The sequence below is a fragment of the Lissotriton helveticus genome, chromosome 11 (assembly GCF_964261635.1).
Source record: "Lissotriton helveticus chromosome 11, aLisHel1.1, whole genome shotgun sequence".
NCBI classification, from domain to species: Eukaryota; Metazoa; Chordata; class Amphibia; order Caudata; family Salamandridae; genus Lissotriton; species Lissotriton helveticus.
The window spans coordinates 63,335,462-63,352,910 of NC_136072.1; the positions used below are offsets into that span (position 1 = coordinate 63,335,462).

The following is a 17,449-nucleotide window of genomic DNA, read 5'->3' on the forward strand; positions in this document are numbered from 1 at the left end:
AGAGTGATGAAATTTTAAATCATTTTTCTGCAAACAAAAGTGCACAATGGACAATACAATCCAGTACAATTATACTAATGATTACTGTGGACACAAAATAATGCTAAGGCAGCTCTGTGAAACCTACCAGAAATAATATTGAGGAAACTTCTTCTTGTTCCCTACATGGTAACAGCAACTTAAAATCATCAGACCCTGGCACAATGTCGGTCAGTGATTGTTCTGAAGCCTTGTAGAGTTGGCTCTGGCCAGTCCCTACAAGGTCTTAATGCCAGAGATGCTCTGAGCTCATTTTGAAGTGTTTAAAACAAGCTAGATTTCTAATGACAGGAAGTGATTGCCTTTTTATGGGGAAGCAAATGTACGAGGCAGGGACTATGGAAACACAGCGTACACATGACTTCATAGCAGAGGTAAGAATAATTCAGCAGAATGATGGCAGTGATGCTAGTTAGTCGGTAGGTGCTGCTTTATCAAATATGCATCAATCTATTTACCAGGTTAGCAACTCTGGGAGTTCTTTGCACCAGACAAACCTTTGTAGCTCTAAATTTCCTCTTCGCTTTTGTTAAAATGGCTGAATAACTGGGAATACTTCTTTCAGATAGGCTGGGTACATTAAACCTATTACACAATGTTTTTATGAACACGTCCCTTAATATTCTAATTAAAGTGATTGCAAGTTATTTATAAGGAGAGATTGTTGAATGCTATTGCTCAGTTCCTGGTATTTTAATCATATGAACAACAGAAAAACCCCATACTGTCAAGCCTGCCTGCTGTTTTGTTTTCCACCCATCACTGACTTTAATTGCACTAGCAAGCACGTATGCAACATTATGTACACAATTAGAAATATATCTATCTATCTGCAGTTTCAGGCACTTGGAGATAAAGTGATCAGCCCAGAATCCCAATTGTTAGTCAACTACTGGGGCTAGAACTAGAATCCTGGGCTTCAGGTTTCAAGTTTGGCAGCTTAGCCACTAGTCCATATTTCTTCTGAAATAGGTGGGGACTTAGGGTTTTTATTAGTAAACACAAAGTTGTAATTGTCAGATTCTTTTGCAATATTTGTGGCTTATAAGTAAGACTAATGTTTTTCAGAAATTACTGGATTATCTGGCAAATGATGGAAACTGTGATGCACGGCTTGCCGCCGACATGGCATTGCAGAATTCCAGTGGTTTTGAGTATGTGGGTGGTGAAATCGAGAATTTAATTTCCACCTCTTGACACATGACCCTATTTAAGAAATCAACTAAATATGTGGAATTTTATGGATAGAAAAGGCTGAGGGCGACGTCAAAAAGACTAGAATTTTATAAAATCAAGTTACCTTTCTTCTTCATATTCCTTCCCAAAGAGGATGTTTTCTCTGAGTGTAGCATTGAGGATCCAGGCCTGCTGGGCAACATAAGCAAACGTTCCATTGACTGCAATGCTGCCCTCTAGCAGGGTCATCTGTAAAAAAAGAGGGATAGCCAATCACACAAAGGAATTCCTTGACAGATGAAGGTAATGTGGAGTAAACAAGTAAAAACAGGAAATACAAAAGAGACCATTGCAACCTTGCAAGGCAGATTCAGAAATGTAGACCTTAGTACAGAATTACCGTGGAAGAAAGATCTATATGCTTAGGTGAGTGGACACTGACTTTTTTTTTTAATTGATCCTGGCGGCTCAAGAGGGCTGCAGAATCCATTAAAACAGACAATGGCCACCGTACAATGCATCAAAGTTGCTTCTTCCACAGCGATGCTGTACTTGCAAGAAAAGAGTCTCTGGATGCACTCTAGCAAGTGTTAGTTAACCACATTCCCATATTCATGGCACAAACATTAGCAAAAGCGCTTTGTTTACAACAGCCGCGGCACATAAAAGTATTTGTGTTTAAGGTACTGAATTCAAATGAAGATTATAAAGTATGATAACCTTATTATCCTTTGACTTTCAAAGAAGAAAGTAGTATTTTTAAGTTTTCACAATTTGTTAGATTTAAAAAAAGAACTAAGAAAAACTATTAGCTACTGGACAGTATTGCAATACGGACACCACCAGAAATATAATAAATGGTTTAATGGAGTGGCCACAAAAAGAGAGAAATTAACCCACAGACATCACAAGACAAGAGCAATATACAGTCTATTTTCAGACCATATAGATTTTCTTTATGTGGGGTCATCTGCATATTTGTATCTTTCTGAGAAGCTGGTTACAAAAAGTCTCAATACTCCGCAGTTAAGAAAATGTTTTTCCATTTTGCGACAGATTCATATGTGAACGTATGACTTGGGCACCTCAAACTGAAGTCTTGTATTCTCCAGATACCAGAGATGTGAGATGCCAGATGCCAGCTAGCTGACTTGTTGCTTTTAAAAAGAAGCAGACAAAGCTTGGACTTCGTAATCTGGAAAGAAAACCAACTTCCTTACCTGCCCCAAAATAGAGGAGATCAGCGAGGTTTTCCCACTTCCCACACTGCCACAAATCCCAACAAGTTTCCCCTGCACAAGAAGAAAAAACATTTTAAGATTCAGTGCAAGTTACAAGCCCCACAGTATCTCCTGTACCTTTTGAATATACTGAACTGACACCCCAGTGATCTAAAAGTTAACATTCTGTAAATTAATTTAAGGGATAGAGAGGAAGACAAGCAACAGCTGGAAGCAGTATCTATCTTCAGCCCTAAGGACAACATGCTCCACCAAAAGCCCATGTCTGTAGCAGTGCCGTCTTACTGGACAGCACTTGGTTGGTGTGTTTCAGTGCGAGTAAATATTTGACTCTCAGAAGTTAAAAAGGGGAAGTATGCAATGAAAGACACATTGAAGGCATTTCAAGTATAACACATCCCAATGACAGACCGTTTATTATTTTAAAAGATTAAGAGGAGGAAAAGCTGTCAGGCTAAGTCGTAATTTACATAAATACTGTGTCAAACTGATTCTCACAGTGGATTCCACATTTATGCCATTACCACATGCAATAACACAGGCCTAAGGAAATACTGTGAGAACAGACAACTTTAAAAACGGTGTTTAGGCAAGCGTTACACGCTTCCTTTGCCAGTGGTTAGGCCAGCTTTCTTCGACCACACTCTGTGGCCAGCTGTAAACACAAAGCTGACTGAAGCTAGTTGAGTGAATAGGGAACAGTGTTTCAGTATGCCAACACACCAGCAAAGCAGATTATGATGCTGAAAAAGCTTGTTCCCTGATGCCGCCTTTAAGGGGTCTAGAGTATCGAGTACCTGGGGAAATCTTCCAGGCACACACAAAACACAGAAGCCTAACTCAGTGACTATAGGTGCAACTGAACACAGCTCTAGTTTTTGTGGTCTAGATGCCTATACTAGGAAAACACAAGTCCAAACTGGATTGCAGCGATAGTCCCCTGCAGCAACCCTTCTACATTCACGGTCACTGTTAGCTTAGTGAGCAAAGTTAAAGTGAGCAAAGTTAAAGTGAGAGAAATCAAAAATGTGACCTTTTCAAAGGACCATACAGGTAATAAGTCAGCAGAGGGCAAAATGGAGTTTGAAAAGGTGGCAGGGCAAGCATGCAAGCATTTAGCAGACCTTCTTACTCCCAAGACGAGGTCTCTGTACATACCTGTTCAATATCCAGGTCAATGTTGTAGAGAGTCCGCTGCAGCCGTGTGTTCCCCAAGGTACCTTTCATCTCCTCATCAGGGCTTGGATGCTCGTCACTGTCCACCAGGAGATGTCCCTTCTGCTCTGCAAGAACTGCCAGCGACTCGTCCTTCGGCAGCTTTGCCTTCTCTTTTTTTCCTTTAGTGGCAGCTTTCTTGTCTTTTTTCATTTTGGGTGTCAGCTTGGGTGAGCTCTGGGTGCTGGCGTGGGAAGAGTCCCATGCCAGCGTAGCATTTTTCAGTTCGATGGTGACCTTAGGACTGGCAGGCTTTCTCTTTATCAAGTGCACCTCCTCCATAAGAAACAAACTCTGAGAGGAGCCGTGAGAGAGGTGCAAAGATGAGATACCGGGTCAAGCCTATGGCACACTCAGGCGGCAAAACACATCAGGTTATACAGTGGGTGGGAGCTGCTGAAGAGCAAAACGTAGCTCATTAGTGTCAACTAAAACCCAGGCCCACCACGGGCCTGGGGATGCCTGAATGTGGGAGAACTTGGCACACAGTGGGATTCGTACAAGCTTACCACCATCATTTTTTTGTAATTAAGGTCCCCAGTTCAGAACGCGGACTTTGAAATACAGGTACACTGGAAGCCATTTATTGTTACCAGTCTCCTTCAGCAGACCTGTACTTCAAGCATATACTTCAGCACCCAAAGAGAACACTACCCTCCCCAATATCAATCCAAATACTTAAATATCTTGCAAAAAAAAAAAAAGTGTTGTAATAGAAACTTTTTGAATTTTCATTGAGGCAAATCAAAACACAGTTGTTATGCAGAAGACAAACTAAATTCAATAATTTTCCAACACAGTTTGAAAGCTAAGGATCCAGGAAGAAATAGGAGCTACTCAATGAGTTAACTCAGCACACCACACTGCACTAAACTAGATATTTGAGCAAGGTAAGGCTTTTCATTGCTCACAACGCAAAGGCTCAAATTGCAAGTGTGGAGGACAATATTGATCATTGCACAAGTTGGGAGCAGAATTGTGAACTATGTGGTAATTACAGCACCCCCACCGTCAAATCTGTGGACATTTATTGAGGGAATAAGTGGCCATAGAGGACACAACAACAGATGCCGGCGCAATACAAAGAATACGCATGAGGTATGTACTGCCCAGGAACAAATCTCACCACAGCGTATTGTGCATTCACTGGCTGCTGTAAATGTCATACTCTACTCTGACATACAATTAATCAGGTAGAAAGTGGCAGTAAGCTAACAGTTCAGCAAGGCACAGGCTCTTGCGTTCCTCAGGATACTAACATTTCACACCACCACATGACCAACTGAAAGGTTTATGATGGTAGCAAATCTGTCAGACATACTGGGGATAACAGACTTGAGATGCTACAATTCAAAGCGTTGGAAAAGCTCAATGGCATTCTCGTTCAGAGATAATAACAGAGTACATGCCAAAGACAGAATGGATAGATTGAGCAACCTGGAAGATCTGGGACATATGGCTGAAAGACTCCACAGCTGTGACGGGAGCAAGCTGCATAGATGCTTATTCTCCTCGGATAACAGTGTTCTTCCCAGCGCTAACAAGTCAATAATTCAACACACTGACCCAACAGCAGAAACAAGAGGGTTTAACAAACTAAGGAATCCACTTCATTCCAGGAATAAGGCACAGAGGTGCACAACTTGATCTGTTTAACCAACAGAAGAGGGAAGAGTCAGCCAATTAGAATAACAGAGTCAGTCTCTTTAGGTGCAGAAGAACAGCCCACCATTGAAGAGACTCCCACAGTGCGGATACTAGCTGCCCACCAAGACTGCCATAAGAAGGAGCGGTGGTAATTGTACAATTGTTGTAGCTTCTTAATGATCCCATAATAAACCTGCCTGTGATCCCCGCTTCTAATACCACAAGAAGAGCTTATTTATGTGCCAGAGGGTGTAAAAACGTGGCTGGTGATTGCCCCATATTATTAAACTACTGTCAAGTCCCACTGGGTACATGTTCCCACACATTCACCATCATTATCAAAAAGTAACACAATAAGTAAAGCAAAAAAAAAAAACACAATCTGTCAACAGGGATGACATGAAACAGAGCAGCAAATCAGAAAAGAGTCAAAAGATTTGATAATAAGGATAAGAAAAACAAAAGTACACAAACATTTTCACTTTACATGGTGGGGTATATAGTAGGTGGCTCTAATTTCATGGCATGATCTCTACAATATAACTAAACGCTATGGTTTCTGCTGGAGTATACTCAGTAGGGGTTATGGGTGATGAGGCTCACTCAAGATTAGCACTCATTGTATAATTTGTCGTGCTGTGTTACTTGAAAATTGATAATGTTTTAAAAGAAATACAAAAGCAAATGCTTCTGGTGTGATCCACAGCTTTGTCACATTGGCTAAAAATGGTTCCTAGGACCTGTTGTCAACTATCTGTTCAGTTCGTCCACATGGGTGTCGCTTATGATGAATAACACCTTACTAAGAAGGGAAAGAGCAGCTCCTCACTTAAACAAGAGGAAGATACCAAAAGTAAAATTCCATCTCTAATATTATGAGGCTAGGTATATTCAAAATGGTTTACAGATCTAAAAATTAAATTGATGTGCTTTTAAAATGGTGAAACAGTGAGACTGGATTTAAACACAACGCAGGGTTTGTTGACTACAGAGAAGATGGGTATGATACAGATGTTCAACTGGGAAACCAGCTGTAATTGAAATTTAAGTTTAAAATAAAAATTAAGGGTGGCTTTCAGTTCTTGTGGCAAAATCTGAAGGAATTTAAAGAAAAGTTAATTTACCTTAAAGCGCTCAAGAGAAACTGTTGCTTCAGAAAGTGACTTCACAGAGAACGGTGTGACTTTAAGGGCAAAAGTCATAGAATTAAATACTGTGACAACAGTGAAGGCCTTAAAAACAAAGGACAGAAAACCATATTAAAGTTCACCGCTACTAAATTTTGCAAAAACATACAGGAAGAAGATTACACCTAAAGCATAGCACATATGTAAAAATAGACAAGAGGGTTGGTATACTTCCACATTTCTCTTGGTAAGATTGTGATGCATTTTCTCCCTACTTCCTTTCCACTACCCATGTTCACCAAAAACCCAGAACAGGACTCTTGTGCAAATAAAATTTGTGGTGGTGTCAAAGTGTATTGGCTTCTGATTCTACAGCAGTCCTCTAACCTGAAGCCTATGGCGGCATACATTGTGAAATGGGAATACCAGGTTAAGGAAATATAGCATTGCATTTCATTGGTTGTACATACCAATACAGTTGATCCAAATAGCAAACCTTTACCCAGTTCCATCTTTTAGGCTGCATTTGCTTGCTTACGTGCACTCCAAGTATGGAGGTAAATAACTAATTTATAGTCTCAGCGTTAATATTTTTTTATCTTCAAAACAGCAGGATAGGGAAAAAATTTAAAGCAACTGGTTCCAATAAAGATGTACTGTTTTTATTTTACTTTAAATGTTTGTAAACCGTAATATCTTTGAGATCTTCACTTCTCCCCCTTTTCTTCCTTAAGTCCTGCCCTCAGAGTTCCTCCGACACCCTTATTTGATTATACGTATTCCATACATTTATTATCTGCACTTTTCACCTTTTCCATTTCCACGTAACCCTGTTTTTTCCCCTATTCTCATCTCTCCACATTAGAAACCTCACTTTACCACCCGCGACCCCTCATTTGTTTGCACATTCTCACGCATGTCTTACCTTTCTCTTCTTTCCCTTTTTCAGGTGTTTCATCTCTCCTCTCTCAAAATTTGCCAATTCTCTTTACTGGTTTTCTCCTTCTTGATTTTTGTCGTGCTCAGTTCTATTTTTTTCTGAGCATCCCTTTCTACTTATTTTTCTCATGTTGCTCATCCCATTATTCAACTTCCCATCTCCCCTATTTTCCTTATTTAGTCTTGTCTATATTTTCCCTTATTTTGCTTCGTTACTTTTCCTGTTCTCTGCTCCTTGTCTCCTACTCTCCTTCCCTTTGTTCCCTTTTTCAATTGTGTGTCTCTGCACTGTCCTGTGTGCAGTCGAGAGGATTACAGATATAGAATATCTCTACTTTGATTCTGTTCTCGTTTTTTTTTATTACGCCCTCAAACCAATCAGTCTACAGTTAGCAGTTGGAAGTCATCATAGAAACAGGAATAAGAGGAAAATTGGTTATGCACCCCTGTGCCTATTTTTTCACTTAAACACCGATACATATAGAGAAGTACGGGTAGTCCTGTGCAAGACAGGTCTGCTCATCAATGCATCTTTTGCTATTACCTGAGCAGCTGTGAGGTCGTAGCCCAAGACCATGTGGACCGAGAAAGTCACCACACTTGCAATAACGACCACGATAGGAGCAATTCCCACAGTAATGCTTTGGAAATAGCCAGCACTTTCCAAAATTTTTCGCTCTTCTTCACGAATCTCTTGAAAGAGGAAAGGTTACAAAAAAAAGACAGTCAGACAAAAAACACACAACAGCTTGCAAATTCATCTGTGAACTATGTATTGAACAAATGTTGATGACTTTGCTGGTGACCGCTATGGTACCCTAGTGTAAGTAAACTCAGTGTACACAATGTTACAGCAATACCCTATACCCCAGCCCAAGGTCAGGGAACCACACACTACTTTGCAGCCTAGAGTCATTTGTGATCAGTAGTACACTCAACTACTCCATTGCAATGACAAAACACATTTCCAACAAGCATCTCAAAGCGGACTAGGTGCCTCAATACTCTAAGTGTGGAAACGTCTTACACACCAATGCACCACAATGCTATCTTATCAGCCGGTCAGTCAAATACCATGCAAAAAAAGCCGTAATGCTAAGCCGTTCAAATCTAACAGTTCAAATACTTCCAGGGGATTATCCCTTTAATTGGGTTAACTGATGAAATATGGAGAGATGGCACAATGTAGAAGTATTCCTGTTCAAATAGGCTCCTCCTGAGAATATCTGAAGTTTCAAGGCATGTGGAATGATCAACTGAGGATTAATTTAAGGAAGTATTTCAAACTCAAAAGAGATTTACACCCTTCGTGTGGAACTATGAGGGCATTACGTGTTTAAACAGATAACTCCTTGTTGCTGAAATAATTTTACTGGTGGCTGAATGGTTGTGCATTTTATCTGAGATGTCACGAAAATATAGCAACTTAGTTGCGGTTTTTCTACTTTACTCAGTTTGTAGCCACCTTAGTTAGGTTTTTAGATTCACGGTGACAAGATTATATTCCTCGGAAACCATTGCAATGGACCGCACACCGCTAGCCCCTCCTCCGGATCGCCCTTAGAGACTCTGGTACATGGCGTTCTTGAGTGGTTCACCCATGTGGGTGCAAGTAGGTACTTGTTGAACTGATGATCTCTAGACCCGATACATGTCCCGGGTTTTTGGATATCGCCCGAGACATGGCTCGGGTTTCGGGATAACTTCCCTCATCAGTAGAGAAGATTATATTCCTCAGTTGCGTTATGTGATATGTGGTTCATAGGTCTCAGATTTATTTTTGGCCTTATGATGGTTCCACAGCAGCAAATAAACAAGGAAGTACACTATTTGTTCTGCGCACATCGAAATGACAACTAGTGCTAACTTGAATCCTCCACATCCCTGCGATCATCTGAAGAGAATATGCGAGAATTCACATGCTTATGCTTTGTACCGCTGCTGCACAGTATTTACAGGTAGTGACCATGGATATCAAATTCAGAATGTTTGTTTAATCTATTTCAGTTATATGACCACCTTAATCTTGGCGCAACAGACTTAATTATTCGCACCCTCAAATCATCGCAATCTCATGTAATGCATGTGTATCCTAAACTTGCTCCCTGATCACATCCTCCTGAGCAGACTACCATTTACATGCTTGACTGGAGATGGAATATCAAGCGAGGCCTGATCTTTTTATTTCATTTGAGAATGAAGCCATTTTTTATTCCTGATCTTCTGACAAAGAACAGGGATCTGATGCACGGTGATGAAACACCCTTTGTTGCACTGTGTGCCATACCCTCAAAGTGGAGCGGTCACTCACTCTGGACGTTCTGAGAGAAAGCTTTCACCCAAGCGTACATCTTGATAAATTTAATGTAGGTCAGAACTTCGCTCATCTTCTGAACACGTTCATCAGTGATGGACACACATTTTCTGCGAAAGTATGCAGTGAGCCGTGAAACAAACATCTGAAAAAAGTAACAATAAGGTAGAGTATGGTGAGAAGAAAACATTTGTACACAGAAAATACCTTACAATATGTCCGAAATGGATATACATTACATGTAGACATGTAGTGGAATATTATTTCAGCCATTGTTGTGTAAAATAACTTGATAGGCCATGGCAGAGATACTCTAGGTTCTTCAAAGCCGTGAGGAATGTCTTCTAGGTGTTGCAAGCCTTTGACTTTGCCATCTGGACTCGCTTAAGCATTACAAGATAATGTTACTGCTTAATCCCCTCCCTACTCTCTACTCAGGGAGAAGGAAAACATTTAGATACAAGACTCTGGGAGTAGGGGAAAGCCGGTGCTCGAAAATTTACGTTTAAGCATCACTGTAGAAAGCGGGCTCTTTGTGATATAACAATACGTTGATTTACCATGTAAAGAGTCCAGAGGTTCCCTTATGAGTGGACAGGGGCTTGCTAGGCAATCCCCAACGTGCTCTATTAGTGGGTAGTGTGGTCGAGCAGTCTTAGGCCTAACACATTTGCAAATACACACAATGATTAATAAAATGACAACACGACTCAAGAAGGAAAACCACACCAATGTATAAAAAATGGAAGTATCATTATATATGTTCAGGCATCAGAGAACAATACTTCAGGTAAGTACGTCTTTAAATATAAATTCTTTTCACTTTAAAAAGTGGACACGGTGCAATTTCTGATTTCTGCAATGCTATTCTATGGAAGGAAGAACAAGTTCTGCAAACCGGTACAGTACATCGACTTACATGCCCAATCTCCAGGAGTTAAGGCGAGCGGTGGGCAAACCCCAAGACAACACCAGCAGTGCACCACCAGCGACATGAGGGCAGCCGGGTGCAAATTAGCATCGGGAGACCAAAGCATTTCAATGGGGATCGGTCACTGTGAAAAAAAGCTGCTGGCTCTGGCTAGGAAGCCAGTCGAGCTGAACCTGCAAGTGGGCTCAGGCATGGCGATGCTCGGGAAGGGGTGGGAAGACTTTGGTCCGCTTCTCCAAGGACCCGAGGAGACTGGTGCAGAGGTGTCCTTAGGTGTCGGGTTTTTCATTACCAGAGCAGTGGTAGAGGGGGCCTATATGCAGAGGCTGCAGGCGACGTCAGGGAATCCAGGAGGAGTGGGACCACAATGGACTCGAGCTCAGGAGGGCTAAGGAACCTTGTTGGCACCCGTGTTCCACTTTAACTCCGGTTGGATGTGACAAGTGCAGTGGTGGCTTTGGGTGTTGGTAGTTTCGGAAGCATCAGTCTTCTCTTTTGGAGATTCTTTAGAACAGATCAGCTGTACATGGGAGGTCTTGAGTCTTTTTCAAAGGCAGGCAGTTCTCCCAAGATTCTGCAGTCACAGCTTCAGGACGAGTCAGCTTTTGCACCATTTTCAACAAGAAATGGTACCAGGTCAGCTGCTTCTACTCTCTTCTCGGCCTTTGCGGCTCTTTGGTGTTCGCTCTCTTTATAGGACATCAGAGTTTGCTTTTCCGGTGCCAGGGCCTATCCCAAATAGGGAATTTAGGGAAGTTAGTGGGGTGTAGGGTAGTAGCCAATGGGGTACTGACCCTTGGGTCATTACAACCACTATATGACCACTTACTTTGGGAAATGGGCATAACCTAGTCCCAGAATTCCTAAGTGTGCCATTACAAAGATTGCTACTTCAGGAAAATTGTGTCCACCTCACAGTAGCCCACCTCATGGGGAAGTACTAGACTTTAGTTGGCATGCCTACCAGACTAGCTAATTGTCCTGCCTGTCCAGGTACCAAGAGGGCCCTGGACAGGTCATGTGGCTTCTCCTTTGAAGGTAGCCAGATTCACATTCCAAATGCAGCAGCTTCTCTGAAGCTCGCCAGCCCAAGGAGGCTAATCATCAGGTCATCCTGTGGGAGGGGTTGTTACACCCTCTTCCCGGACAGGTTTTTGTTCTGGGTCTCCCATGAGCAAAGGTTCTTGCCTTAGAAGGTCAGAAAAGCGTCTCAGGTGGCAGGCTGGAAGAAACCAGTCAGCCAGCACACCAGAGGCTGGCAGGTTTTCAGAGGGTACCTCGAAGGTGCCATCTGGATCCATGCATCGGTAAAGCCAACACTGGAATCTGTGTGGGTTTACGGATAGGAGATGTTTGATCCCAAACATCCCTATTTTCAGTGAAGCCATAATGTAAGCTGGGGAACTCGTTTTCACTCGTGTCCAGCACATGTTTTAAAACTGGCTTCCCCATTCACTTGCACGGACAGTAATAGGACTGACCAGCACAGGGGCACATCTGTTCATGCAGTATGCCCTCACATATAATATTCAGCACCCTGCCTTAGGGCTGTCAGGCCTACTGTAGGGGTGACTTACAAATATTACATGCAGTGTTCGAGACATGGCACCCAGGGGTGTGTAACAGGTCATGTTTTCACTTTTGTTTGCACCAAGACACGCAGCCTGCAATGGTAGTCATGCATGTGCTGGGTGAGGGGTCCCTTAGGGTGGCAGAATTCGTGCTGCTGCCCTTAGGTACCCTCTTTAGCACCTCAGGCCCTAGGTACCAGGGGTACCATTTACTAGGGACTTACAGAGGGTTCTAAAGGTTTTGCCAATTGGGTAAACAATGGTACTGGGGACCTAATTAGCAGGAACCCAGTACACTTCAGTCAAAGGTGCATCAAATACCAAGGAAAAAGTGTGAAATAGGGCATTGGCTGTTTGTCTGGTGTCTTCACAAACAAAAGGCGCAGAAATATAAGACAGGTCTCCAGGTAAGAATGCAAGGATGTCTGGATACTGAAAATCAATTATCATAATTAAGAGCAAAAGATAAACTGAATGGGGTTACCGTCCTGGGGGAAACATTTATTAACAGAAATATTAGGTTTGAGCACAGTGATGGTGTGCTGGAAACAAGGGTGCAGATATAACCAAATCATAAGCCCAATTGACTGGATCTGGTGAACTGCATACAGATTTTTGCTCGTGCTTGAGGTACCATTTTACAGTCAAGCAAAACATACAAATAATAGTCTGATGAGCTAAGCAATAAAAACAAAAGCTCCCAACTGGATTTCCCATGGGCTAGGATATAACATTTCCTAATTAGGAAACACGTTCCCTTCATGAAAATGCAAATATAGTTAATGTACAAGCCTGCTCATGTATCATCACACATGTGCACATGTCAAGATGCTAAGGCAGCCCCAGGTATGACAGTGTATAAGCATACGTGAGTCAACACACTGGGTGCGTGCATGTGTTACGAGGAGGCAGACGTTTTTTCTCTCATTTTTAACTGGTTCAAGTTGGTGAATGGTCATCTAGTAACAGTAAATTTAAACAAAAGGTGCGCCAAAGAGCATTTTCACATAGGAGCGGCCTGATACCAAATAGCAGCTGTCAGGGCATCTTAAAGTTTTTTTAAATGCTTAAAAAAAAACAGAAAGGGGAGGAGCAGGGGAATAGAGTAAATCCACAGATGAGCTGTGATTTTGAGCAGGGGTGCAACAAAAGGTGGGGGTGGATGGGGTTATATAGGAAACAAAAAAACAAAAAAAAACAGGACTGGGAAGGGAAGCAACACAAGAGCTAAAGGTTCTGACAGAGGTACTGAGAATGTAAGGGAGTGGGGTGTAAAAAACACATGCTAACAGACCCGATTCGGATGGGACAAATGATTTTTAAAGCCAACATGGCTTAGCAGTCTCCTGCCTAAAATGTACTTTTCTTCAATGGAAGTCAATGGGGAAAATAAAATTACGATTTCTTTTCAAAATCTCAGTCATTCTAGTTTCAAAATGATGCCATGTACAGTGAAGTGGGAGCAAAATACAGGGAGAGGGGGTGAGACCAAGAAAACATATGCACTTCCATGGAGTGCAAAACAAAATAATGTAGTTCCCTGTACGTAAGCAATGGAAGGCTGCAGGTGATCCAAACGAAAGTTTGGCAAATGAAGCTATGCAAATAAACACATTAAGAAAGCTGAAACCTTTCCTACCCGCTAATGACTTCAGAACTGCAGTCCAAGCCCTAGTAATCCCTCAAGTGGACTATGGAAGCGTTGCCCTCTGTGGCCTCCCCCTTTCGACTACCGCCCCACAAAAAGCCTCTATCCATGCTGCAGCCAGACTTATCACAGGCTCAAGAAAACTGTCACACATCTCTCCCGACATCAGATCCCTAAACTGGCTACCATAAGAAGCTAGAATACACCTGAAAATAGCCTGCATGACTCACAAGGCCATATACCACAACTCGCCCAGTTATCTCGCTCAGAAACTGACAATCTCGGGTGGCACAAGAGATACAAGAAGCGCAAAGAACCTTCTTCTGAAACCCCAAAGATTCCACAAGATGAAGACATATAAACGCTCCTTCTCTGGGATGGCCCCCAGGATATGGAATTCCCTTCCTCCAGAAATCAGACTTATCCCATCCACGGCTTCCTTCAAGAAAGAAGTAAAATCCCTACTCTTAGCTAAATGCACATGAATTTAGTCTAATATACCTTCGTTCTCATTATGTCTCCTCCAGAAAACTTTGCAGAGTTGTCCTCCCATACTCCGCTGCAACCTTCTCCTTGTTTCATCTGCTTAATTTGTTTTACGCATCTATGCTGGACATATTTCCTGAACGTTGGCCCACCTTTACAACGTTGCTACCTCACCTGTTTTACATTTGCCTAATTTGTTTGCTCTTATTTGCTTGATATATTTTGTTTAGCTTTCATTCCCTTACTATTGTACAGTTGCCCTCCTTTACACTGTTGCCACCCCACCTTGTTTACATTTTATCAATTTGTTCTTTTCAACTTTGTTTTATATCTGGTTGAGCTTTTTATCTGTTTTTATCCCACTTGTGTGTAAAGCGCTCTGATATCCGCAAGGATCTTGTTCGCGCTCTATAAAACTTTCAAAATAAAATAAATAAAATGCACCAGGGGTGAAATGAACACAAGAAGAGCAAGGAAAGACATCAATTAAGAAGCAAGGAAAAGAGACAGGCAATAAAGGCAAGCAAAGGTAAGCAAAGGGCTGACTGAAAGCCCACTATAAATATTGATGTTGTCCAAAATAGGCCTTTTAACCACAAACAGCTAAAGCTTCTTGTGGGCAAGATCTAAAAATGTGACATTGTTCTCCTTCTTTCCCATCCTTTAGAGTGAATTCCACCCTTTCCTGCGGAGGATTATCATTCTGGAGGGAGCAAGAGCTATGGTTAGGGGCTAGAGCATGTAGTGATCGGTGAAGCACATCTTGATTACGTCAGTCAAATTCAAATGTATTCTTATGCACAATTAATTAAAATCTTAACATATAGAAAGTTAATTCCATAACAGTAATAACAAATAAAAAAAGAGAAAATACTTCCAAAAGTGCAATTTCAGTTAATATGACAAACTAATCAAGTAGTAAAATGAGCACTTGAGGTCTTACATTTTTGGTCCACTTTGTTAAAAATTTGGGAAAACTGCAATTTAAATGTGTATCAAGGGAATTAAAATAAGCGACAACACCCCGTCCCCGCAAGTGAATGCCCATATTCTTAAAGGGCTCTCTTAAAAAGGCTCTCCTTTCCACTAAAAGGATCGAACAGACGGATCATGTCTTTCACACTTGACCCGCATAAGAAGCAGCAATTTGACACTTCTGATTATAGCTAAGGGGGAGTCAGAGAGGGCTAGCAAGTGGCCAAAATTAAATCCCATGAATTTCCTCTTTAGATGCGGAGCCCATCCTGCCGACAGGTAATTCTGTGGTTAAAGGACTGTATAGTCATTTATCATCAACCACCCATGTGATCTTTCTGCTAGAGCAGCCTTGTCTTCAATTGCCGAGAGATTCCTCAATGAGTGATTGACTTTTTAAAGGCTGCAGGAGAAACATTTTGATCCCATAATGTCAGTGCACCCAAAGTGTTGATGGCTGACCCCAGGTTTATCCTGGCTGGGGTGTTTTGGTTTCTTGACAGTTATAACCATAAGGTATTGTTTAGCGTTTTATCGCCCAACGTCTTCAATTTCTGCCAAGTTTTGAGCTAAGTTGCCTTCCTTGAAATTGCCTGTTTAATCAGCCTGAACTCTAGCCAAATTTGGGCAGGAGAGTCATTGGTTGGCAGGTTAAAAAGATGCCTACAGTGCTTTAAATAACTGTCGAAAACTGATGAATCCGGCTGACAAAAGGCTTTGCTGCCGTATGTTAAAGGTTTTTCACCAATGAGTTATTACCAACCTTAACAGTTGATCAAAACTGGGGCCAACCATTGATCTTTTTAAGGTATGGAAAGCAACAGTTAGGGATTACCTTTTCATTGTAACTCCTGTTTATGAGGTAGAAAGGAACCCTTATGCTCAAATAGAACGCCAATATATAAATATTCATTTGTGTGTTATATCTGTTAGCCGTGAGGGTACCCATGATCATTATTCCCTTTTCTATTTTTGATCACCATTATCTTGTTTTTTTTTTTATGATCGAGATTCATACAGTTCTCTTTTGCTTATCTTCAGAGTTCATCAATCAGGTGTTGCAGGCAGACTTGCATTCGGCTTATCAGTATTAACACAATCCACATATAACAATTTTGAGAGTTGTTGAGCTCCCAACTTGGGTGCAGGAGAGCCAAGTCAAAAAACAAGTTAAATAGATATGGAGCTAAAACACATCCTTGTTTTAAACACTGCTAGGTGTGTTTTTCTTAAATGGGTGGTGCGGTCACCACTTCATCACACCCATGTGTCTGATTAAAGTTGTTATTTTGATTTAATACTGTGGTGCAATACCTCAGTGTATTACCTTCGCCCCGAGATGGTTGCACCAGGTACTGTCAAAGGCTGACTTTTTATGTCAATGTCTACAATTTAGAGGAAAAAAGACAATTCCATATGGTCAGCACTAGAATAAGGTTTCAAACTATTTGTTTTACACTGCATCAAGTGATGCTATGTTTTTTCAAACATTCCCAAAAATAAGCTAATTACTCACCATTGCAGGGTAGAAGAGGACAAAGACTGCAGATCCTAAAAATCCAGTGGGTCCTAAAATAATGACATTGTACACCATGCCCAGAATGGCAACGATTGGTCCACCAGCAAGTAAGCTGCCAACAGCAGCTGCTTCAAACATTCGCTGACCATCACTGGAACACACGTTTATCATCTGAAAAATACAATTCACTTGGTGGGTCACGGCAACCAAAACCTAAATACTTCAAATATTTCTGGATAAACGCTATTTACATAATGAAGAATGAAAGGATGCAGAACAATATTCCAAATAATAATTCTTACTAAAGAAGTGGACTACATGAAAAAGTCGCCAGCCTTTATATAAAATCTCTAAGAATCCCAGAATACTTAAGAGTAGCAAAAGATTGGGAGACACTCACATCAGCACCAGGACAAATATACAAACAGAAACTGAGCTAAAGATTCAGTTAGACACCCCTCTATCTGAACACAAACTGTGTCCAGCAGCTTATGATGGTACCCAACAGTCAGAATGCAAAAGAAACCTCTAACAATATATCTGTAGATGCTGTGACAACAGCAACATTGCAAAATAAAATAATGGGCGCAGTATTGAAACTTTTCAAACACTCAAACTTTG

General features: G+C 41.4%; 1 protein-coding gene across 6 annotated transcripts in view; it reads right to left on the minus strand.

Annotated features, from left to right (window-relative positions):
* Positions 1-17,449, minus strand: part of ABCC5 (ATP binding cassette subfamily C member 5) — a 233,619-nt gene that overhangs the window by 84,638 nt on the left and 131,532 nt on the right. For 3 of the 6 annotated variants that reach the window (XM_078665849.1, XM_078665850.1, XM_078665851.1), the window contains 7 exons: positions 16,826-16,999; positions 9,696-9,843; positions 7,929-8,077; positions 6,443-6,550; positions 3,615-3,965; positions 2,436-2,507; positions 1,340-1,464 (listed from right to left, as the gene is read on the minus strand). In XM_078665849.1, coding sequence (XP_078521975.1) covers positions 1,340-1,464; positions 2,436-2,507; positions 3,615-3,965; positions 6,443-6,550; positions 7,929-8,077; positions 9,696-9,843; positions 16,826-16,999 — 1,127 coding nt within the window. Of the gene's footprint in view, positions 1-1,339; positions 1,465-2,435; positions 2,508-3,614; positions 4,068-6,442; positions 6,551-7,928; positions 8,078-9,671; positions 9,844-16,825; positions 17,000-17,449 lie in introns of those variants that run through there. The other 3 variants (XM_078665852.1, XM_078665854.1, XM_078665853.1) reach the window with 3 other exon arrangements.